Consider the following 26019-nt stretch of genomic DNA (forward strand, 5'->3'; position numbering starts at 1 on the left):
CAAAGAAAATGAGGAAACAATGGCCATTTCTTGAGCTGTTGCAGTTACTAATTACAACCAGGAACACAATGTTGTCACACGAATGAGTCCCTGAAACTTATGCCAAAATTTCCAACTGTTGGTGGCAAGGAATTATTACAACCACGGACCAAAAACAATTGTCGAGAATCTGCGTACCATTTAGTGTGAGACTTCACATAGAGTGAATGCTGGAACACGATAAGCCAGACATTGAACTGTGGGGAAAAAGAAAGTGTGGATTACTGACTCTGCCACTGCAGGTGACAGCAGAATGAACAAGAAACACCTGGAAAAACTAGCCAGATACGACGACTTGAAAATCGAACTAGGGTGACTCTGATGTAAACCAGTGAATGTGGCCCCAATGTTTGTCCGCACACTTCCATAAAATCTTAGATGCCACTCAAAAACCACTATGTCAGACAAAATACCCACCTGCAACTACAAAAAGCCTCTTTACTGGGATCTGCACAAATTACCCATACGTATGCTCTTGGGAAGTGTCTGACTAATGCTGAAATAAGAAAATCAACGCAGTGATTTCATTTGCTATGTTTACTCTTGTAATAATAATAATAATAATAATAATAATAAGAGAGCTACCTGGACAATCTGAAATCAAACAGAAGTAAAATAAAAAGATGGCCTCCAACTAATTTTGTTTAATTGTATCCCGAAAAAATTACTCAGAGAAAGGCAGACAGAGACGAGTCCACACAATATCCCAAACAGAATCAGATTTCGCTATCAATAGATTGGCTTCAAATTCAAATGCCTGGCTCACAAATTATATAGCATTTTTTTGTGGAAAATCTAGGCATTACACCCAAACAAACAGAAGTCCTAAAAGAAACACCAGATAAGACAGGATTACAAATTTCTTTTTCAAATTCAAAATACACGAACACAAATGCAAAAGATCTGATGTGGGGAATGAAGACAACAGATGGAGACAAGAAAATTCAAACACCTGGGAAAGATCCTCATCCCATATTACAAGGAGGCAGCAGCTGAAGAAAGAAGTACAAAGATTAATTCAGCATCTGGGCTGCGCTACAAATGTAACAAATCCAAATCTGCACCTTGTCACACCAAATCCAGACCCTGCACTACCATAGTCAAACCTGAATTTTTACAAGAAGCAGAGACAACTGCGAGAACAGCCAATGAGTTTATGCTTCACTTGAGGTAAAAACAGGAATTACATAAAACGTTTAGAAAGATCTCAGCCACACTAAAGAAAAGGAGGCTAACATTCTAAAGAAGAACGAAACTAGGAAGAGCTGCAAAATAAGGTACTGACCTACCCAGAGAACACAAACATCCAAGTCCCACAGAGGTCACGAAAGTGCGTTAAGATCTAGGCAAGAGTGGAATTGGTACAGAAGCGAGAAGATCAGAGCAGAAACAGAGGCAGCATATATGATGAAAAAGGAATAACTACATTAACAGTAGACTCAGAAAAAGAGAAAGCAAAAATGAGTCAAGAATATTCAGGAATTTTTGCAGTAGAGGAAAGAACTTAAGAACTGAAGGCAGTTGTGTAATTGTATGCTGTAGGAAATGGAAATGATCAACTGAATAAATAAATAAAAATGCTAATGAACCGTATCATCTTCATCTTTGCCTAGGTGTGGTGTGTCCTCTTCCGGAGCCTTGGCTTTGCTCTGCCACGATTGGTCCGTTTGCTTTTAAATTTCGGAGGGCGCTGCGTTCTGGGGAGAGACCTGCTGACAACGAGAGTATGAAGTACTGCTGGCAGAGTGAGATGGGGAGTTTAGTTTCCAGTTGTGTGGCAGTGCAATGTTGTGGGAAAGGTGGTATGACTTCCTGTGAATGCACGTGATTGCTACGAGCGTGTGTACTCGGGACGGCAGCAGTCGTTCTGGAAGGAAGCTCGGTGTGGCAACTGTTGACACGGCGAGTCCACGTTGCTATGGTGGAACTGGGGCGATTGACATAACTCGAGTTGGTGCCGGTTGCAGCCTGTCGCCGAATGCTTGTCTGCCTTCTGGGCTAATAGTGAGAATTTCCTAAGGTGTCTCACTAAATTTCTGCCCATGTCGTCGGGTGTGTTTTGCTCTAAGGTCGTGTGCCATGGTGTTTCGCAATTTTAGTAGGCTCAGGCGTGCCCGAAAACCTTGTTCAATGATCTGCTGTTATATTGTCAAGTGTAACTATCACTATAAAAGAGTGTTAACTCTCTGTGCCTTAATAACTGAACCTAAAATATTATCTGTGGTTGAAATTTTATTCTGACCCAAGTGCAATAACGATCTTGTATTTTACAATTTGTTGAGTGGTATTATTACTTAGTACTGGCCGCCACATTTACTAAGTCGAAGATTTACGAAGGCCGGTGGGCGTCATTAACAGTTCCTGCCTGGATAGGCGTTATATTTTGAACAGTGTGTTTCAATGTTTAGTAATTTTTATTTTGTGTGTTATAGAGAGTTGGTGTCATGCCCTATGTGGAAGATTCGCTACGTTGGTGAAGTTTCTAGTCGTTCTGCTGGTCTGTGTCATACTGCTAAAACAGGCAGTCCTATCAGAGCTGATTGTAAATTTTTCCTAGTGGTGAGCAGCAAGGGCTGGTTTTAAGTGCTAACTCACTAACTTCAACCCTTCTCAAATATTTATTATTAATGATATTCAGGCCCTTCAGGCTGAGAGTTGATGTCACTACCCCTTTTTGGTTATTAATGAATTTGTCTTTTGGTCTTAACTGCTCCTTTGGACAAAGTAAATAACTGTTGGTATTGCATTCTTGTAGCATTATCAAAACAGCATTTGTGGTTATATTTGATTGGCCCTTCTGGCCGAATGATTAAAGTCATTCCTTTCAGTAAGTTATTGCATTGGTCAATTATTAATCAAAGGTGTTGGGTCCTTCAGACCGGGATTATCTCCTTATGTTGAATCTTGTTCTCATTCTGACATTACAATTGTGAATGTTCAGCAGCCCTTCAGGCCGGGAGTTTAAAATTTTTTATTGTGTTTTGTGATATATATATAAAATAGAAAGAAACTTCCACATGGGAAAAATATATTAAAAACAACGAGTCCAAGACTTACCAAACGGGAAAGTGTCGGTAGACAGGCACAATAAAATAACACACACACACACACACACACACACACACAAAATTTCGAGCTTTCGCAACCGGCGCCTGCTTTGTCAGGAAAGAGGGAAGGAAAAGGAAAGATGAAAGGATGTGGGTTTTAAGGGAGAGGGTAAGGAGTCATTCCAATCCCGGGAGCGGAAAGACTTACCTTAGGGGAAAAAAGGATAGGTATATACTCGCGTACACACACACACACACACACACACACACACACACACACACACATATCCATCCATACATACACAGACACAAGCTTTTTGGCTTAGGGGTCAGGTAAGTCTTTCCGCTCCCGGGATTGGAATGGCTCCTTACCCTCTCCCTTAAAACCCACATCCTTTTGTCTTTCATTCTCCTTCCCTCTTTCCTGACGAAGCAACTGCCGGTTGCGAAAGCTCGTAATTTTGTGTGTGTGTTTGTGTGTTATTTTATTGTGCCTGTCTACCGGCGCTTTCCCGCTTGGTAAGTCTTGAAATCTTTATACCAGTGAACAAGTGTTTTTTAATGTTTAATAAAATTAAATTGTTTATGAAACTGTAACCTCATTTGGGTCTACACTTTTGCTCCCTGCAGCCTTTGAGCTCTGCTTACCTTACGTTTTGATTAAGTTTTCCCACACAAAGACGTATCAGATAATACATATAGTAATCATTAAAATATACATAGCATAGCCCATGTCAGTTTTGTAATAATATAATTTCAATCAAATGGTATACTTTTCTGTATTTTATTCAAAAGTTCATTAATTGAATGAAGTAATTCACATTGTAATATCAAGTATTTTATTGGAATGTCTGCTATTATTACACTGAAGTTCACTATGCATTTTGAAATATTATGGTGTTGTACAGCAAACTTTAGGTTGTATCTGTTATCTTTGTTGTACGGTCTCATCTGGCAGAGGCTTGCATTGTACAGTGTTCAGCTGAATATTTCAACTCAAGGTGAAAGGAAGCTCTTGGAGAGATTTAGTGGAGAACAGACGTAATTTGGAAATGTTTTATTCTCAAACATAAGAAAATATCCAAGAAAAAGTATGCGAATAAAGCTATTTTCTTTTAAATTCAATGACCACTTCTTCAATCTTAAATGTATGTGTCAGGGATCACTGAACGAACTGCAACGGAACTTGATCAATGGAGATAGTAATGGGTTGCTTCAAAATATCAGTTTTTTTCCCTACAGCACTCTTAATTTGCTTAGTTAAATGTTCAAATGTTCACACTCTTCCTTCCCGGTTCACAATAGAGGACAACAGAGCTACCTGCATTACCTAGGTTCTGTGCCGTGCAAGTTATATGTCTGTCTCGTTTTTATCTGACTGCCCTTTATCACCGAACCACCGATAGCGACCTCGGGAAGTTGCGGTACTGACCGGCAAACGTCACAACATGTACAAAAGAGCTGCACCGACCTTGCTGCTGCAGGAAGGCGGCAGGGGCGTGTGGCTGCTGCGGGGGGCGGGAACTGCTCCCCACAGGAGTGGCGCCGGCGGAGGCGGGTGTCGGAGCCGGCAGGTAGTACAGCGGCAGGATCTGCGGGGCCGCGTGGGAGCAGCCACCCGTGCAGAAGTTCCTGCAGCAGACGAGCGGAGTTGTGAGCTGTGTACGAGTGGGCGTAACTGGCTCACCGGAGAAAATCTTAGTGACACCACTCTAAAGAGTACTGTAGTCTCTTTGAAATTTCACACATTCTGTTTTAGCTTTAATTACCATTGAACTTTTGCTCTTAACCATTACCCAGCCATAGTTAGGAATAACATTCTTATTCTGTAACTTTCTCTTGAATTGTTGTAGTTGTTGTTGTTATTGTTGTTATTGTCTTCAGTCCAGAGACTGGCTTGATGCAGCTCTCCATGCTACTCTATCCTGTGCAAGCTTCTTCATCTCCCAGTACCTACTGCAGCCTACATCCTTCTGAATCTGCTTAGTGTATTCATCTATTGGTCTCCCTTTACGATTTTTACCCTCCACGCTGCTCTCCAATACAAAATTTGTGATTGATGCCTCAGAACATGTCCTACCAACGTATCCCTTCTTTTAGTAAAGTTGTGCCACAAACCCTTCTTCTCCCCAATTCTATTCAATACCTCATTAGTTATGTGATCTACCCATCTAATCTTCAGCATTCTTCTGTAGCACCACATTTCGAAAGCTTCTATTCTCTTCTTGTCTAAACTATTTATCGCCATGATTCCATACATGGCTACACTCCATACAAACACTTTCAGAAACGACTTCCTGACACTTAACTATACTCGGTGTTGACAAATTTCTCTTCTTCAGAAATGCTTTCCTTGCCATTGCCGATCTACATTTTATATCCTCTCTACTTCGACCATCATCAGGTATTTTGCTCCCCAAATAGCAAAACTCCTTTACTACTTTAAGTGTCTCATTTCCTAATCTGGTTCCCTGAGCATCACCTGATTTAATTCGACTACATTCCATTATCCTTGTTTTGGCTCTGTTGATGCTCATCTTATATCTTCCTTTCAAGATACTGTCCATTCCGTTCAACTGCTCTTCCAAGTCCTTTGCTGTCTCTGACTGAAGTACAATGTCATCGGCGAACCTCAAAGCTTTCATTTCTTCTCCATGGATTTTTTTCATAAATTTCTCACAGTAACTTTTAGTTTTGAATGAAGGAGTTCACAAAAATGGCCCTCTACCTGTTAGAATAAATTGATCTCCATACATTTCCACACAATGGATCCTCATACTGAGAACCCACTGTGCCCATATAGCCATGCACATTAGTGTACCAGTTCCAGGACAGGAAGGTGCACAGGCCTGGATCGAATCTGCCTGGTGGATTAACGACAAGGGTCAGTGTGCTGGCCAGCCTCGATGTGGTTTTTAGGTGCTTTCCCACATCCCACTACATGAATATCGGGCTGGTACCCAAGCCCTGCCACAATACACAAATATTTTGGAAAACTTTTGCTAACTTTTAGACAAATAACATGAAGTGCAGTCAACTGGGGTAGAGATATTCCATCTCAGAGAAGGGGCAGATTAATGCTGTGACTGTTGGGTTGGCAGGAGAGCCAACACCGTGTTACAACTGGAGGCCGAAATGCATGCATTTTAGCTCAAGCAGGCTCGCGTGAGGAGGGAAGAAGTATACGATGTGAGGTCTGGAACATGACAAGGAATCAGAATTCAGAAAGCGGACGTAGCTTGTTTGATACTTAACTTTAATCCATTAATGACGAACGTCGCTCTTGATGGTACACGAGTCACAATATTAACTGTTCAGAAGACATAGTAACTGAATATGGCGGCTTGCTAGGTCGTAGCAAATGACGTAGCTGAAGGCTATGCTGAACTGTCGTCTCTGTAAATGAGAGCAAATGTAGTCAGTGAACCATTGCTAGCAAAGTCGGCTGTACAACTGGGGCGAGTGCTAGGGAGTCTCTCTAGAGCTGCCGTGTGGCGGCGCTCGGTCTGCAATCACTGATAGTGGCGACACGCGGGTCCGACGTATACTAACGGACAGCGGCCGATTTAAAGGCTACCACCTAGCAAGTGTGGTGACTGGCTGTGACACCACAGTGACAATAGGAAGGTGATATGGCTTCCCCCTACACTGACTGTAGCAAATCCATTCATAACAATGGTGCACCTGCACAGAGAAGAAGAAGATGCTCATATTGGGATCTCCAGCTGTGTAACCCATTTCGGAGGGTAGAAGATGTACAAAACACATACAAAACTGAAGGGCTTGGCAGAAGAAACTGCTAACTGCCCATTTCCTAAGGATTACTCTGATCACATTACCTGTTGTGTTTTCAAATGCTGCACACGCCAGTAACAAGTAATTAGTTCTATTTGTACAGGTAGAAACAACTGTCTACTATATAAATTGCTTTGTCTTATTGTTTTTTTTAAATTGTCATCTTCGAAATTAATCAGCATACAAGATGTAATGCTGTAATCAGGCCCGGAGGACCTAATCCGGTGCAGTAGGGTGCCATGTAGGTCTGGTACAGGGTGTCCTTCGATCGGCACACTGCTCTCACAGCCACTGTCAACTTTCCGAACTTTGGAGCTGCTACTACTCTGCCAAGTAGCTCCTCCATTGGTATCATGAGGCTTTGTGGGCTCCATCCCAGTCCTCCCACCGAGGAAAAAATCCCTGACTGTACCAGGATCCGAACCTGGGTCCTTTGCACGGAAGACAGCTGTGCTGACCACTCAGCTAGAGGAATAGACATTCCTTCTTCATTTCCTTGTTCCTTTGTTCAACACTCACAAAGAGTCGGCATGGTTATTAACAGATTTGGCAGTGTTTATCAACCTGTAGGGGGGGAGGTTACAGTCACAGGAGAAATCAGTTGCAAGATAACTGTCATCATAAAGTCTATTTTTTCGATTTTGATTTGCCACTGCCACTTGTACCAGATGCGAGGGGCTGTACAGATCTTTAAAGAAGCTTGTCCATTTTATGCTCACTCAGAGCGAAGTGTGAAGACAATAATCACATCAGTACTTGCTGGTGTACTCTGACAATTGACCGCAGTGATCGAAAACAGACGACTATGCCCCCCCACCCCTTCTCACTCCCAAGCCACTACCGCAGCAAAGGATATAATTATATCTCTGTCCACAGAGCACTGTGACCTCTTTTCACACTGCACTTGATTTCTCGATCACTATAGTATCAATAGAAAGAAAATTAAATATGTTGCCTTTGAAATTGTTGACATACTTTTGTTATGGTTCTGGGGGGTCGCCAGAATATTTTAACTTGAAAAGGGGTCGCATGTTCAAAACGTTGAAAAACACTGGTTTAAGTAGTGGCCAGATGTCCTTTCTATCGCCACTCTGTTAGACCCAGTACGGAATGTGTGTCCCCCAACTGTCTGTGTATAGTGTTGGTCATGCAAAAATGAGATACAGTGTTTGAAATGTTTGCGAATCATGAAACTGAAGAGGGACTTGGGTACCAGCCCAGTATTCTCCTATTGGGATGTGGGAGACTGCTGAAAACCACATCTGTGTTGCCCGGCACACAGACCCTTGTCATTCAAGGTATATGCATGGAAATAATAATAATAATAATAATAATAATAATAATAATAATAATAATAATAACAACAACAACAACAACAACAAAGAACCTTAAGAAAGATCAAAAATGACCTGCTTATCATTCTCCAATGGGGACATTCGGTAATAATAATAATAATAATAATAATAATAATAATAATAATAATAATTCCCCGGTTGAAAATACGCTTTTGCCTGGATGAAAACACTATTTTTCCCATGTGAAATTAAGCATTACCCTGGACGGAACTACGTTTTTTTCCATGTTAAGTGACAATATACTTTCTCCAAGAGCTGTAAAATTTACCAATTCTTTGAATGGTAAACATTTTATACAGCGGCATATGACTTCCCAGCACTTTACGAAACAAAACCCAGCAAATTTACACTGCACATTTTTGTATTAAGAAAGTACAAATACGTATTCCACTAAATACGGCATGCTAGCTTCTGAAGCACTTAAACTGAGACTGCGATGCGCTTTTGTCTGTCAGTCATATCTCATTTCATGTGCTCTCACCAGACAATGGCAGCAGATATTCAGAGCATAGGGCATGTGATGTAATCAGCCAATAGCAAGACCACTTCAAGTTTAATAGGAAAAGTTAATGGTTTAAATTAATATACACAAAGTTTAGCTACAAGAGAAGCTAAGCTTTCACATATAGTAGTGGTCTTTCTTAGTGTGTGTTACCCTTTAAGACATATCAAAACCAAATGTGCCAGTAAAATTTTAAATAACGTCATAAATGACTAGTCTTCTGGGCTCGAAATTTTTCTAAGTGGTCGGTCATCCAAAAGTGAAGCCCTGAATGAAAGTCAAACATTCTATGAATTAAGAAATTCACTGCACATTCTCACACACAACAATTCATCTTGCATAAAAGGAAATTAACTTCAAAAGTAATGCTTCTCAAACAAGTATTGGCAATGTTTTCCACAACCCGTTAAAAATATAAATAGTTGCGATGTTACACTCAGTGAAAGCAGTCTTGTGGTACAAAGAATTAGATAGTCCTCGTCCTAAAGCCTTTGACACATTTTGCTCTCAGGAGACGGTGTGTGCAGTGTGTTTTGTTGTTGTAAATGGCACATTTTCTTTGTGACACAAGTTTTAGTTTGATTTTATTCCTTTTTTTATGCAGTATATTTCAGCAGTAATGGGCTTAAGTAAAATTATTTGTTAGAGTATCAGTTGTTACCAATTAAAATGTCGAAAATTGAGCTGAAAAGTAAAACAATGAAAAATTCTCACATTTCCCATGTTTTTGTGGATTTCCCATTTGTCCCAGGATGTATACACCCTGCCATTAATCTGAAGGGCAGACTCGATTTGGGACTAATGCACCCTGGAAGTGGTACTTTAACATGTACAGACATCCACGTGTGTCACAATAACATTTAATCAACATTGTTGTTGTTGTTGTGGTCTTCAGTCCTGAGACTGGTTTTGATGCAGCACTCCATGCTACTCTATCCTGTGCAAGCTTCTTCATCTCCCAGTACCTACTGCAATCTACGTCCTTCTGAATCTGCTTAGTGTATTCATCTCTTGGTCTCCATCTATGATTTTTACCCTCCACGCTGCCCTCCAATACTAAATTGGCGATCCCCTGATGCCTCAGAAAGTGTCCTACCAACAGACCTCTTCTTAAAGTCAAGTTGTGCCACAAATTCCTCTTCTCCCCAATCCTATTCAATACCTCCTCATTAGTTATGTGGTCTACCCATCTAATCTTCAGCATTCTTCTGTAGCACCACATTTCAAAAGCTTCTACTCTCTTCTTGTCCAAACTATTTATCGTCCATGTTTCACTTCCATACATGGCTACACTCAATACAAATACTTTCACAAACGACTTCCTGACACATAAATCAATAATAGATGCTAACAAATTTCTCTTCTCCAGGAACACTTTCCTTGCCATTGCCAGTCTACATTTTATATCCTCTCTACTTCGACCATCATCAGGTATTTTGCTCCCCAAATAGCAAAACTCCTTTACTACTTTAAGTGTCTCATTTCCTAATCTAATACCCTCAACATCACCCGACTCAATTCGACTACATTCCATTATCCTCGTTTTGCTTTTGTTGATGTTCACCTTATATCCTCCTTTCAAGACACTATCCACTCTGTTCAACTGCTCTTCCAAGTCCTTTGCTGTCTCTGACAGAATGTTCAACTGCTCTTCCAAGTCCTTTGCTGTCTCTGACAGAATTACAATGTCATCGGCGAACCTCAAAGTTTTTATTTCTACTCCATGGATTTTAATACCCACTCCGAACTTTTCTTTTGTTTCCCTTACTGCTTGATCAATATACAGGTTGAATAACATTGGGGATAGGCTACAACCCTTTCTCACTCTCTTCCCAACCACTGCTTGCCTTTCAAGTCCCTCGACTCTTATAACTGCCACCTGCTTTCTGTACAAATCGTAAATAGCCTTTCGCTCCCTGTAATTTACCCCTGCCACCTTCAGAATTTGAATCAACATATAAGAAGCAATACCTAAAAAATAATAGACAGATAAGTTAGCATTTTCTTCAGACAATCCATCAATAGTAGGTGTTTTGTGGATCTTCCTGGCCTACCCAGTGATCTAGTATAGGCTAAAGGAGGAGAAGAGACAAACAGCCGTACCAATCGAGAGGAGGTGTGAACGGCAAAACTCACCCTCGCGTGCTGCAGGGCTGTGGTGAGTGCAGCGGCGTCATCGCCACAGAGAACGGTGGCCAGAGGCTCAGCCCCGCGTCCTCGGCGGCGGCAGGCGTCTGCGTTGCGGGCGGGCCCGGCGCCGCGGCGGGCGGCGGCGCTTCGTCTCGCAGGGGCGCCGGGGGCGGCGGGGCGGCCGGCGGCGTGGGCGCGTGCGAGTGCTTGCTGGCCTTGAGGGGCTCGCCGTCCCACGAGTGGCTGCCGCTGCGCTTCGTGCCGTGGGCCGCCGCACCCGCCAGCACCTGGGCGGCCACAGCCGGAGGGGCCGCACTCTCCACCTGCGGGTGCGCGACCGTCAGTCTGCGGTGTCGTGTACCACTCGGCAGGAGTGACAGGAGTTGTCTGATACGGAGGTGTACCGCCAGGTCTCCTGTAGTGTCGCGGAATAGTAGAGAGTTGGAAACGTGAAATATTGTCGAAGTTTCGTCGCCTGTGCCGAGAGCCGCAGGCAGGAGGTCACCCGAGAGGTAAGAGGAACGCACATGTAGCGGAATGTGTCGTCACGCGGGGGCAGTGGCCCGGTTACACACACCGGGCGAGAGAGAATTCCTTAGCACACGGGTGTTGTTGGACGGAGACTTTCGTAGAGTGTAAGACAGAGGTATAGGGTCAGCTGTACTGCGTTTCAGAACTTCGCGCAAGTCTGCCGCAACGACACGTAACTCTGTCGCAAGAACACCTAAGGGGTGATTACGACAGATGAATCAGCAGTATAAGTGGAACGAACGCATTCATTACACATGAGCACGACGTCGCTCGAGCTTCCTTTAAATACGCCAGCTTTGATATCAGCGAGGTACTCGCAGTTAGACTTGCAGTTAGATGTGTACTGGGCTGCTGCGTAGGGCTCAGCTCGGTGATCGACATAGTAAACTGTACTGAGGAGATGTTGCAGTAACGGCGGCCCATCCGGCAGCAGACGTGAGGGAACAGTACTGGCTCCGGTCCTCTCTGCTGCCGCCGTCAATCGTCGACCCGGGATTAGCAGACACTGCGGCAGACTCGCTCGCCGCCAATGCTGACCGCACCAGTGAGCTGTCGTCGAGATTGTGCGTGGCCTAGGCCCCGTGCATCCGCCGTCACGACCGGTTGGGCTGATGACGCTGGGGGACTGCACCCCTTTCCGCCAGTCCACCGCGGACGAGCCACCAGGAGGAGCAGGAAAGAAGATGAGGTGGGATAGAGTACACTCCGCACTATGAGAGCGCCTCTCGTGCCGACAGCGCCGGGACTCCAACCAGGAGCCTCCTACACGCAGCGGTCTGCTGTCAGCCCGCCAGCCGGGCGCCACCAGCCACGCACGGCCGAAGTAAAGGCATTCCCCCGTTACGTCACAGCACGCGGCGCTGCACTAGCAAGACTGGTGTGGCCCGGAGCTGGTGTCATTGTTCCGAGTCGGCGAGGACTCGGGGAAGGTCATCGATATCACCGAGCTGAGCCAGCCCGTGTTATGCGAGCCACATTGTACTCGGCAGGAATAAAGGTGTCACGAATTAATAATGTTTCTTTTGCGTTTCTGACGCGTCCACAGTTATTTCCTAGCATCCTGACAACTGGAGAGATAACCGCTCGGCCTCCAGTCCACTGTAGGCGACCGGGACCAGCTGGGCGCCTACACTTCTTTCCGCTGAACGACACTCCTGAAGGGAAACTGTAAGACGAGATGTAGTACGTAAAAGTGAAGATATTGTGTGGTGTTATTTTTATTTGCACGTGGCGAGTCATCTTGAGTCACATCTTTGATATGGGAAGAGGAAACACACGATTGGAAGCAAAAACAAGAGTTCTGAGTATTGACAGCTCGGTGTAAAGACGCAGAGAATTTCTAAGACAATACACGTAGGTTGGAACTTACATAGTGCCAACACTGCTTTGGAGACACTATGCAATGGAATCGCTGATAGCACACATTGTTGACATAGCTACCTTACCTCCGAGCAAATGGACTCTCCCGTCCCACGTCACTGGCATGCTCACAATCGAGAGAAACACAGTCACTTGTGAGTGAGTAATCTAACGTAATGGTGTCACTGTTTTCAAAACAGGAACAACAGAGTTGAATAAAGATTGAATATGCGAGAGGACGTACGGCATGACAGTGTCATCAAAGTCTTCAAGAGGTGCGCGGGGAATCAGCATTGCCGTACAGAAGAGTGGCACATTGGGTAAAAGCCTCCGACAAAGGTCAGCAAACTGTGGCAGACGTGCATCGGGCAGGTCGTCCTAACGTCTCTGAAGAAGTAGTGCACACTATTGCTGCGTTAGTGAACAGTGATCGATGCCATACAATTCGTGAGCTCACCCGCGAAACAGGATTAGCGCATACAACTGTGCTTCGCATTCTGAAGGAATGCCTGGGCATGCGAAAAATTGCATCACGACGGGTTCCGCATGACTTGACGGAACTGCAGAAACGGATGCGTTATGGAACTACTCTGATGCACTTGTAGCGCTATGAGTGCGAAAGAGAGGTTTTCTTACACCGTATCGTAACAGTGGATGAGCCGAAAGTGAAAAGCCAATTCAACGAATGGCGTCATTAAGGGTCACCCCGAAAGTCGAAAGTGTGCCAGAGCCCCAGTATGGTGCAAGTTATGGTGATTCTCGTGCACGACTGTGATGATGTTATCCTTACACATTACATTCCTCCAATGCACAGTATTACTCTTCATTTTTTGAGCATCGCATGCGACCATCTTTGCGAAAGAAGTGGCGACACTTTCTGCGCAACCCGCTCAGCATTTTGCACGACAATGCGCGGGCGCATACAGCGCAAGCTGTGGCTGATCTGTTCGGTCGATGGGACTGGGAAGTACTGTACCACCCACCATACTCCCTGGACTTAAGTCCTTGTGACTTTGATTTGATTCCGAAGATGGACGAACCACTTCGTGGCATTCGCTTCAGAACTGTTCCAAAGATTCGACAGGCAGTAGACTGCTCCATTTGTTCCATCAACAGAACAGGCTCTGCTAACGGTATACTACACCTTCCACATCGCTGGCAATGGGTTATACGCAATGCTGGTGACTACTTTGAAAGACGGTAACAGGTGAAAACATGCAACTCATTTGTATTGGTTGTGAATAAGTAGTTGCCACAATTTAAGTTCCAACCCTTGTATGTATATTAACTGTGGAGATTTAAATGTGTGGAACAAATGAAATATACTTTCAAGACTCGTTCTCTGTGTCGTTACGTTAACCATCATCAGAAGTTCTGGATGTAATTTGTGTGATGATGTACATTCAGACTTGTTGATATGTGATGTTAGTTTGGATAAATATGGCTTAGATTTTCTTCTCTGAAGTGCAGTTAGACCACAAGTTCAAGAAAAGCCTTACAAGATAATGCCGTCAAGAATACATATATTTAAAAATTGTTTGATAGCAACGTCTGCCAAACGACGCCTACTTGTAGTTTACTCCTCCCATTTTTGTTGTTGTTGTTGTTGTGGTGGTGGTGGTGGTGGTGGCAGCAATCTTTATCAGTCACAAGACTGATGCAGCTCTCCATGACAGTCTATCTTGTGCTAACCTGTTCAACTCTGCGTAACCATCACAACCTACATCGACATGAACCTGCATCCCATAGTACAGCCTTGCACATCCCTCCATTACCAAACTGAATAGTCTACTGCCTGAGACTGCAATCATGTGTGTACAAGGTGCATTTGCATGCGAGCATACGTGTGTGTGTGTGTGTGTGTGTGTGTGTGTGTGTGTGTGTGTGTGTGTGTGACCTATTTTTGATGAAGGCCTCACTACCCGAAAGCTCTATTTGTGACAGTCTTTTTATCGTACCTATCTGCGACTTGGCATCTCCGCTATATGGTGAGTGGCGACTTTCCTTTCATAATACTATTACATTCCATCCTGGATTTTCCATTGCTGGAATATTCCACAGTGCTCACCAAATACACAAACTAAAAGTGACAGAAATTGTCTAATACGGAATTAATGTACTCTCCACCATGTTTCCGTGTTTCATTTCATTATTCCACATAAATTTACTTTTCTAGAAAATTCTAGAAAGATCAGCATGTCATCAGTCCCTGAAACCACTCAAGAACTAACAATCCCAATTCAGTATTAGAAATTGCCACAAAAATAATGCTATAACTAAAAATTAATGAAAGGCTGTTCTAAAGTGATTGTTTGCAGAGTATGTTCAATTAATTTTCAAACTGGAAATGTACACTAATAAGCATCCAAATTATGTCAAATATTTTCCTCCATTTCATAAAGTATCATGATGTGTCAAACAATTTGTGAAATCACCACCATTTTCTGGGGCCTTTGTCCCACTGCAAAGTGAGGTCGGCCCTGTTACTGTGGATTTGGCAATGTTAGTGTCAGAGGGTGGCCAGATGCCCTTCCTGTCACCACTCCATACCTGACATGGGGATCAGCCCAGTATTCACGTAGGGGGATGTGGAAAACCACCTAAAAACCACATCCAGGCTGGCCAGCACACTGACCCTCGTCATCAGTCCGACAGGCGGATTCAATTCAGGGCCGGTGCGGCCACTCGAGTACAGAAGCAGCGCATTAGCACCCTCGGCTAACTTGGCGGGTTAAACAATTTGTGAAATCAAAACTTTTATGCTCTCATTCTAATAATGACTCAGTTTTGTATTCACATACAGTTTTGGCGCAGTGCCCACCGAGAGTCAGTAGGGACTGAATTTTCGAGAACAGTATTTTTGCAGGAAGTTTACTTTGCAGTTGTGAACAGGCCGAATTTGTGAAAAGTTATATTACAATTCTGGAATGTAGAAATGAATAGCGTTGTTAAATTGTGGTGCTAATTCAATGAATAAACAAAAGATCAAACATACACAGTTGCCAGATTATTAATTATTATGTTTGTACTCAGGAAATAATTAATTCAGCCCCCAAACCTAAGAACAATTAATGAAGGAAATTATTCCATCAGGCTGCACTTTAAATTACTTTATTCTGGACTATTAGTGCACAGCACACTCTCAGGTACATTTACAAACATAACAAGAAACAATAGTGAAAACAAGAGAGCTACAATATAAACTAACTTGGATGTGGCATTACACAAACATAGTAATTAATTATACCAACAGACGTGGACACATTGTTCTTGACTCACAAAAGAATCATATACTGTGAGTATTTGTCTGCAGCACGGTCACGACTGTTCATCTTTTAAAATGTAAGGTGAACAACATGATTGTGATGGTATTACCATACCATTAAAACATCACATCTAGCACCATCTAGCACCATACCTTGTACTGCATAAGTATAAAACACACTTATACAAACATTGTCAGGGAATTGTCACATGTGTAGCACTGTGCACAAGAAAACTGTAACCACTATCAAGTCATGCATCTCACATTTTAGAAGATAAACACTGTGCCCTTGCTACACCCAAACATATGTGATATTTTGTTAAAGCAAGGACAAAGTACCCACATTCTATATTCTATCGCTTGAGCCATGTCCTGCAGTTATGCAGGGTCAGCCATCGTTAATCGGCTTTGGCACGTTAATGTTTAAGGGGTGGCCGGACGCCCTTCTTGCCGCCACCCCGTACCCCCCGGGACGGAATTAGTGTACCCCAACTGTCGGCGTCAGAGTGTAATCCACGGAACAGTGCGAAAGTGTTCAGATGTCTGCGAGCCCTGTAACTGAGGCAGAACATGGGGACCAGTCCGGTATTCACCTAATGGGATGTGGAAAACCACCTAAAAACCACATCCAGGCTGGCCGGCAAATGGGCCCTCGTCGTTAAGCTGCCAGGCGGATTCAATCGGGGGCCGGCGCACCTACCCAAGGCCAGGGAGCAGCGCGTTAGCACTCTCGGCTACCCTGATGGGTGACTAGGTATCCACATCTGGTGCCATAATTTTTTCCACGTGTTGTTTGTAAGTGGAATAAAGTGCTATTGTGCCGGTGGTTCAGGCACTTAAGTTTGATTTGTAGAGTATCCGTGTAGATGTAGATGTAGGTAATGACTATGTTTGCATAACGCTACATCCATGTAATTGTATGGCTTTTGCACTGCACTCTTGTTTTTCATTACAGTATTTTATGCTTATAGACACAGTTGAGAATGGACCGTGCCCAAAACTAGCAGTGCAGAATATAATATTTTGCAGTACAGCCTGGTAGTATGATTCCCCTCCTCCAAATGTATTGGGGATATGGTGCCTACCCAAAGAAAGTAATAAATACAATTTTTAATAATCGATTCACTTCTGCGTTATCATCTGGTGCTATTAATTCTCAGTGATGTTCATTAGTTTGTTCTGACTAAATCACCTGGAAATCACAAATTTAACTTTTTTGCAAACCTCAGCTAATGAATACAAAACTGTGACTGATAATCAGACGGTATGGCCAGAGACTCACATGCGCCTTGTCTGCCAGCACCGGCGGCTGGCAGTGGTGTGCCCTCTTGCATTTCCCGTCGCCGCCTTTGCTGCGCTGCTCGCGATGCCGCTGAACCATCCTCTTCTCCATGTCTTCGTTGTGCCTGCAACACACCCCAACCACTCACACTCTGTGACCCAAATGTGCATCGTGCATATAAATTATGTTACTGACCAGTTTCGACCTTACATCATTTTCAAATATATGATATTCGCAATGTGTGTGTGTGTATGTGTGTGTGTGTGTGTGTGTGTGTGTGTGTGTTCTTCAGTCCTGAGACTGGTTTGATGCAGCTCTCCATGCTACTCTATCCTGAGCAAGCTTCTTCATCTCCCAGTACCTACTGCAACCTACATCCTTCTGAATCTGCTTAGTGTATTCATCTCTTGGTCTCCCTCTACGATTTTTACCCTCCACGCTGCCCTCCAATACGAAATTTGTGATCCCTTGATGCCTCAGAACATGTCCTACCAACCGATCCCTTCTTCTGGTCAAGTTGTGCCACAAACTACTCTTCTCTCAATCCGATTCAATACTTCCTCATTAGTTATGTGATCTACCAATCTAATCTTCAGCATTCTTCTGTAGCATCACATTTCGAAAGCTTATATTCTCTTCTTGTTCAAACTATTTATCATTCATGTTTCACTTCCATACATGGCTACACTCCATACAAACACTTTCAGAAATGACTTCCTGACACTTAAATCTACACTCAATGTTAACAAATTTCTCTTCTCCAGAAATGCTTTCCTTGCCATTAACAGTCTACATTTTATATCCTCTCTACTTTGGCCATCATCAGGTATTTTGCTCCCCAAATAGCAAAACTCCTTTACTACTTTAAGTGTCTCATTTCCTAATCTGGTTCCCTGAGCATCACCTGATTTAATTCGACTACATTCAATTATCCTTGTTTTGGCTCTGTTGATGCTCATCTTATATACTCCTTTCAAGACACTATCCATTCCATTCAACTGCTCTTCCAAGTCCTTTGCCGTCTCTGACAGAATTACAATGTCATCAGCAAACCTCAAAGTTTTTATTTCTTCTCCATGGATTTTAATACCTACTCCGAACTTTTCTTTTGTTTCCTTCACTGCTTGCTCAGTGTACAGATTGAATAACATCGGAGATAGGCTACAGCCCTGTTTCACTCCCTTCCCAACCACTGCTTCCCTTTCATGCCCCTCGATTCTTATAACTGCCATCTGGTTTCTGTACAAATTGTAAATAGCCTTTCGCTCCCTGTATTTTACCACTGCCACCTTCAGAATTTGAAAGAGAATATTACAGTCAACATTGTCAAAAGCTTTCTATAAGTCTACAAATGCTAGAAACGTAGGTTTGCCCTTCCTTAATCTAGCTTCTAAGATGAGTCGTAGGGTCAGTATTGCCTCATGTGTTCCAACACTTCTACGGAATGTGACATATGTATCAGCAAAATTGTACATTTTGGAATGGCCTAAGCTGAAACTGGTCAGTAATATCGTGAATTACAGGAATATAACTGACAGGCTACTGTGGATAAAACAGTTCCATCATTAACACAAGGCACTGAGGCTGTGGACCTGTACATGAAGAAATTATTTACACATGTTCCAACACTCTGTGCTGTCAGATATTAATTTACAGAAACATAATACCACGAGCTCAGCAGGAGATTGCTGGGTTAACAGACGTCCCTCGTGTTCAATCACTTCACTTTTAACAAGCAGAGTTCACTGCAAAGTAAGGTTATCATTACAGGCAGCAGTCTGACAAGCATAATGGCTGCAATCTTCAGGAACAATTTAGAAAATAGGTTCTTCAGCCAATACCAAAAAATTACAGAATATGTAGCCTACTGTTGCACATATGTTGGGAGTATTGAGATACTGTGTCTCAAGCTGATGGCATGGATTGTGAGCGCACTGGTAAAGGTATCTTTCTGAAATTTGGCTGAATTACTCCTTGGACATCTCTGCAATGAGTAATAGGACAATTTTTTAAAAATTTAATTTATTCATTAGCTATTGCAAAAAGCATGAATGAACTGCACAACAAAACAGCATATTTGTTACAAATGCCTGCCATTTTTTTTAAATTTTATTTATTTATTTTTTCAAATTCCAAACCGAGCGAGGTGGCACTGTGGTTAGCACACTGGACTCGCATTCGGGAGGACGACGGTTCAATCCCGTCTCCAGCCATCCTGATTTAGGTTTTCCGTGATTTCCCTAAATCGTTTCAGGCAAATGCCGGGATGGTTCCTTTTAAAGGGCACGGCCTATTTCCTTCCCCATCCTTCCCTAAAAACCCGAGCTTGCGCTCTGTCTCTAATGACCTCATTGTCGACGGGACGTTAAACACTAACTTCCTCCTCCTCCTCCTCAAATTCCAAAAAACTACACCTATTACTCATTGCACAACATGCTAAAGATTAAAAAACAGTTGTTATTATTATTTATTATTATTATTATTATTATTATTATTAACTTCAGATGAGACTTTCAGACCGCAGGACTTCCATTATGGATGCACTTAATTATGGACAGAACAACTTCTCAGTTGGAGGTGGACAGTAGGGGGGGGGGGGGGGGGGGGGGGAAATTCATCATGACTGAATTTCTTTAAAAAAATATGTTGTCCAAGAATCAATACATAAAAGATCTATGTTGACTGCTTCATTAGTTTCTCGAAGCTTACTGTATAGCACAAGTGCTCAACCTTCTTAGGCTCAAGATCTACTACTCACAGTTTCGTCCATTTAGAGTTCTACTGACACAAAAGTTTATGCAGGTTCAAGCACAAAACAACACCATAGTGAAAATGAACCACGTTAATTGTGCAAAATGCATGAAAGGTAATTTTCTCTCCATAAAAGGTTGTAGGCTTACTACCCAATTTTCAAGATATTATACACGTGAAAAAAAGTTTGGTGAGAACCTTGGTATTGTTGTCACTGTGGTTTGTATTCTTGTCCTATTTTCACTGCAAGGGTTTTGCAAATAAGAAATGAGGTCACCTATCAATACAAACAGTAATCTCAGTTTTGGTAACAGAAAATTATTTAACTGATCATTATGTCCATCATGCACATTGTGGTTTCACAGAAGCTGGAAAACCGAGGTTTGTGTTGTTGCCTAATGGAGTCAGATCTTTAACCCCGCCACCCCCACCTTCCCCACATTGTACATCGCACCTCACTTCGCACCACATTCTGAGTGCTCTGCCCGCTCACGGCAACCCTCACTCACAACGAGCCAAGTCACAGCTCGCCGAGTAGTAACCTCACCGCACACGAGGGAAGACGGTTGCTCGGCGTGAGCCTTAAGGTGGTGAAATACAGATGGAGATGAAAGAGATGGAGACAGTGTTGTCAGATTTACCACCTATAACTGCTGTATGAAACTCTGTCAATAAATTGCTATTTTACGAAAACAGCTCTCCTGAACAGATTTCATACAGAGGTTACCAAAGACTGACTCAAAGCCAGGGCAACTGACCACTCAGTTGTGACTGACAGGATAAGCACCACTGCTGTATAGGCCGACTAAGGAGAACTGTCACTTAAGTGGTGAAACTAGCAATATATTTCAGCCACCTACATATTACTCCTGTAAGGGCTGCGATGACAAGATCAGACTAATTTGAACATGCACAGTGGCATTTTAGTAGTATTTCTTCCCGCATTCGATACAAAAATTGAAGCAAAGAAATTCTAAAAAGAGGTAGTAGAGCAAGCTCCCTTTGGCGAGCACTTCGCATCGGTTTACACAGGATAGCCGCTCAGACACAGGTGTAAACAAGTGAGGTGCTGCCAGCTGACCTGGAAAGCAGCGCCTCGGTGAGCTGCGGCGGCTTGTACTCTCCCTCAGCCTCCGCGGTGTCGACACTGCCGTTGTTGGCAGATGCTCCGGCAGACCCCGAGCCACTGCCAGAGTTGGATCCGGAGCCCGTGTCATTCACCGGCGACAAGCAGTTCCTGCAAAAACAATTTGAAAATTTCTTATTCGATTCTGACTCCGACCAGCATATTGTAGTTGAAAACTCATTCCAAGTCAGATTCTTAATGGCACCAACATACTGTTTGAACGGTGATGTGATATGGTGCAGTAGGCTATAGGGAAAGATGGGTAAATACAATATATAGAAGAGCCAAGCGGGAATAAGGGAGACAAAGAATGAATTACTTGGATTAAAAAGAGTGGAAGACAGGAATGTAGTCGATATGAAACTTTGTGGCAGATTAAAACTGTGTGCCGGACCGTGACTCAAACTCGGGACCTTCGCCTTTTGCGGGCAAGTGCTCTACCAACTGAGCTACCCAAGCACCACTCACGCCCCGTCCTCACAGCTTTACTTCCGCTAGTACCTCGTCTCCTACCTTCCTTACTGGCGTGAGTCGTGCTTGGGTAGCTAAGTTGGTAGAGCACTTGCCCGCAAAAGGCAAAGGTCCTGAGTTCGAGTCTCGGGCCGGCACACAGTTTTTATCTGCCACGAAGTTTCATATCAGTGCACACTCCGCTGCAGAGTGAAAATCTCATTCAGGAATGTAGTCTTCTGCGCATTATGTTCTACCTATACAATGAAGAAGCAATGACAGAAATAAAAAAGGTTCAGGAATGGAATAAAAATTTGAGGTGAAAGGATATCAGCAACAAGATTTGGTGATGAGAATTGCAATCTGCAGTGAATGTGAAGAAGGATTACAAGATCTGCTGACTGGAATGAACAGCCTAATGATTACAGAATATGGATTGAGAGTAAATTGAAAAAAAGTGAGAGTAATGAGAAGTAGCATAAATGAGAAACTTGACATCAGAATTGATGATCACAAAGTAGATGAAGTTAAGGAATTTTGTTACCTAGGCAGCAAAATAACCCATGACAGACAGAGAAAGCAGGACGTAACAAGCAGACAAGCATTTGCAAAAAGGGCATTCATGGTCAAGAGAAGATTACTATTGTGAAAACAGGCCTTAATTTGAGGGAGAAATTTCTGATAATGTATGTTCGGAGCACAGCATTGTGTGGTAGTTAAACACAGACTTTGGGGAAAAAAAGAACAGAAGAGACTCGAAGCATCTGAAACGCAGTACAGAAGAATGTTAAAATTAGGTGGACTAAAGTTAAGGAATGAGGAGGTGATAGGAGAAGACAGATATTTGAATACATCTGACAAATAATTGAGTGTGCAGTATGAAAATGCTGCTCCGAGACAAAATGGTTGGCACAGGAGACGATTTCGTGGAGTTCCCATCGAACTAGTCAGGAAACTGAAGACCCCAAAAAATATTTCTTTTACAATATTGGTCTTATTCTTGGATTTGTGCTATATTTAATTTCTTCTATTTTGTGCAAACAAATTTGCCTCCATTTACATGTAATGACAACTTTAATGTAAAACACAGGTTATGATGCATAGCTGAAATCAGGGAGGTGATGCTGGGGCATTGAGACACAAAAAGGAGTCGATGAGTTTTGTTATTTGAGTGGCAATATAACTCACAATACCTGAAATATAGAGGATATAAAATGAAGACCTTTAGTAAAAAGAAAATGGTGTGGCTCCAGGTGCTCCACTGAATTGTCATTTCCATTTTGTGCACAATATTTCAATGGCTGACCAAGCCATTTTCTTCAGGTTCTGAGAGTTTTGCTGTTATTGTTCTTGCTGTCGGTCGGTCAGTCGATTCGGAGGGAGGGTACCAAATAGCGAGGTCGCTCGCCCCATCGGATTACGGAAGTACGGGGAAGGAAGTTGACCGTGCCCTTTCGAAGGAACCATCCCGGCACTTACCTGAAGCAATTTAGGGAAAATCTAAATGAGGATGGTCGGCCACGGGTTTGAACTGTTGACCTCCCGATAGGGAGTCCAGTGTGCTAATCACTGAGCCATTTTGCTCGGTGTGTTCCCACTGTCCGGACTCCAATTAGACTCTGAGTACACATGACAGCAAAACTCAAGGTCAAGGCACGATCAGTAGTCATAATATTGTGTACAATATGGAGAGAAATTGGCAAAACACCCATAAGCACTCCATTAATCAATCTTGCTGGGGAAACATGAGAGATCTCTGCAAGTAAAACATTTATAAAAGATAGAATTTTTTTCCATTCAATAGAAGTTTCCGTGTTAGGAAAACTGAGGGTATTTGTTTAGGTTGCAGAGGTACGGCCAAACTTTCAGGAAACATTCCTCACACACAAAGAAAGAAAATATGTAATGTGGACATGCGTCCGGAAATGCTTACTTTCCCTGTTAGAGCTCATTTTATTACTTCTCTTCAAATCACATTAATCATGGAATGGAAACACACAGCAACAGAGCGTACCAGCATGACTTCAAACACTCTGTTACAGGAAATGTTCAAAATGTCCTCCATTAGCGAGGATACATGCATCCACCCTCCGTCGCACGGAATCCCTGATGCACTGATGAAGCCATGGAAAATGGCGTATTGTATCACAGCCGTCCACAATACAAGCACAAAGAGTCTCTACATTTGGTACCGGGGTTGCGTAGACAAGAGCTTTTAAATGCCCCCATAAATGAAAGTCAAGAGGGTTGAGGTCAGGAGAGCGTGGAGGCCACGGAATTGGTCCGCGTCTACCAATCCGTCGGTCACCAAATCTGTTGTCGAGAAGTGTACGAACACTTCGACTGAAATGTGCAGGATCTCCATCGTGCATGAACCACATGTGTCGTACTTGTAAAGGCACATGTTCTAGCAGCACAGGTAGAGAAACATGGGACCCAATCGAGACATCACCGACAATGCCTGCCCAAACGTTCACAGAAAATCTGTGCCGATGACGTAATTGCACAATTGCGTGCGGATTCTCGTCAGCCCACATTTGTCGATTATGAAAATTTGCAATTTGATCACGTCGGAATGAAGCCTCATCCGTAAGGAGAACATTTGCACTGAAATGAGGATTGACACATTGTCGGATGAACCATTCGCAGAAGTGTACCCGCGGAGGCCAATCAGCTGCTGATAGTGCCTGCACACGCTGTACACGGTACGGAAACAACTGGTTCTCCCGTAACACTCTCCATACAGTGACGTGGTCAACGTTACCTTGTACAGCAGCAATTTCTCTGACGCTGACATTAGGGTTATCGTCAACTGCACGAAGAATTGCCTCGTCCATTGCAGGTGTCCTCATCGTTCTAGGTCTTCCCCAGTCGCGAGTCATAGGCTGGAATGTTCCGTGCTCCCTAAGACGCCGATAAATTGCTTCGAACGTCGTCCTGTCGGGACACCTTCGTTATGGAAATCTGTCTCGATACAAACGTACCGCGCCACGGCTATTGCCCCGTGCTAATCCGTACATCAAATGGGCATCTGCCAACTCCGCATTTGTAAACATTGCACTGACGGCAAAACCACGTTCGTGATGAACACTAACCTGTCGATGCTACGTACTGATGTGCTTGATGCTAGTACTGTAGAGCAATGAGTCGCATGTCAACACAAGCACCGAAGTCAACATTAGCTTCCTTCAATTGGGCCAACTGGCGGTGAATCGAGGAAGTACAGTACATACCGACGAAACTAAAATGAGCTCTAACATGGAAATTAAGCGTTTCTGGACACATGTCCACATAAGATCTTTTCTTTATTTGTGTGTGAGGAATGTTTCCTGAAAGTTTGGCCGTACCTTTTTGTAACACCCTGTAGAAGTGAAATGTGGAAAATGAACAATTTAGACATAAATACAATACAAGCTACTCACATATGATCCTACAGAAGACTGAACTGGTAGATCAAATAACTAATGAATAAATAGTGAAACAAACTCGGGAAGAAATTTGTGGCACAACTTGACTAAAAAGAATGGATCAGTTGATAGGGGGCATATTGTGACATCAAGGAATCATCAGTTTTGTAATGGAGGGATGTGTGGAGGGTATTCACCTGAATACAGAGAGCAGCTTCAAGTGGATTTACGTTGCAGTACTTATGCACTGTTGAACAGACTTGCCCAGTATAGACTTGTGTAAGAGCTACATTGAACCAGTCTTAGAAGTGACGACATAAACAATTCAGCTGCATTCCATTACCCTCGTTTTTATTTTTTTTTATTTACAACTTGTTTTCAACACAGTATCCATCTTTCTAACATGATCTTAAAACTTCTTTGCCATCACGGACAGGATTAGGAGCTTTTATTTATTCTCCCTCAACCTTAACATCTCTGTTATTTCTCCTTGGTTTCCTTTCCTATCTTCCAAGCACAGACAGTGAATAATGTGAGGGATAGTTTATAAGTCTGTCTCTTTGCCTTATCAACTGCTACTTGTCTTTCATGTCAATAGACTCAAGGAACTGATATCTGGTTTCCACAGAAGTTTTACACAACATTTGGCTCCCTATAGGGCAAATGTACCTAACTCCATGACATACATTATTTTGTGATAGCAGACACTCTTTGTGGTTAAGTAAGTCAGGCCTTCTACATCTCAACCATCCTTAACAAATGGCAGGAATGTCTTCACACGAGAAAGACATTCTAGTCGGGAATGAACACTATGTGCGGAACAGTTAGTTCATTTTTCTTGTGTAAAGGGAAGCACATTGTTTGCTGCACTGATCCAGCAATATGGGTTCATTACGGTAAGTTGTTCAAGTAATAATTCAGACACTTATAAGTGATTCTATTACCTATGGAACATACTCATAATTTTAGTCATCATAGTT

General features: G+C 43.0%; 1 protein-coding gene across 1 annotated transcript in view; it reads right to left on the reverse strand.

Annotated features, from left to right (window-relative positions):
• Positions 1-26019, reverse strand: part of LOC126294990 (period circadian protein) — a 209652-nt gene that overhangs the window by 45077 nt on the left and 138556 nt on the right. Inside the window, exons 14-17 of the mRNA XM_049987235.1 lie at positions 21138-21293; positions 17306-17429; positions 10875-11191; positions 4558-4718 (exon numbers count right to left, since the gene is read on the reverse strand). Of these exons, the coding sequence (XP_049843192.1) occupies positions 4558-4718; positions 10875-11191; positions 17306-17429; positions 21138-21293 (758 nt within the window). The remainder of the gene's footprint in view (positions 1-4557; positions 4719-10874; positions 11192-17305; positions 17430-21137; positions 21294-26019) is intronic.

This window comes from Schistocerca gregaria, chromosome 11 (genome assembly GCF_023897955.1).
Source record: "Schistocerca gregaria isolate iqSchGreg1 chromosome 11, iqSchGreg1.2, whole genome shotgun sequence".
NCBI classification, from domain to species: domain Eukaryota; kingdom Metazoa; phylum Arthropoda; class Insecta; order Orthoptera; family Acrididae; genus Schistocerca; species Schistocerca gregaria.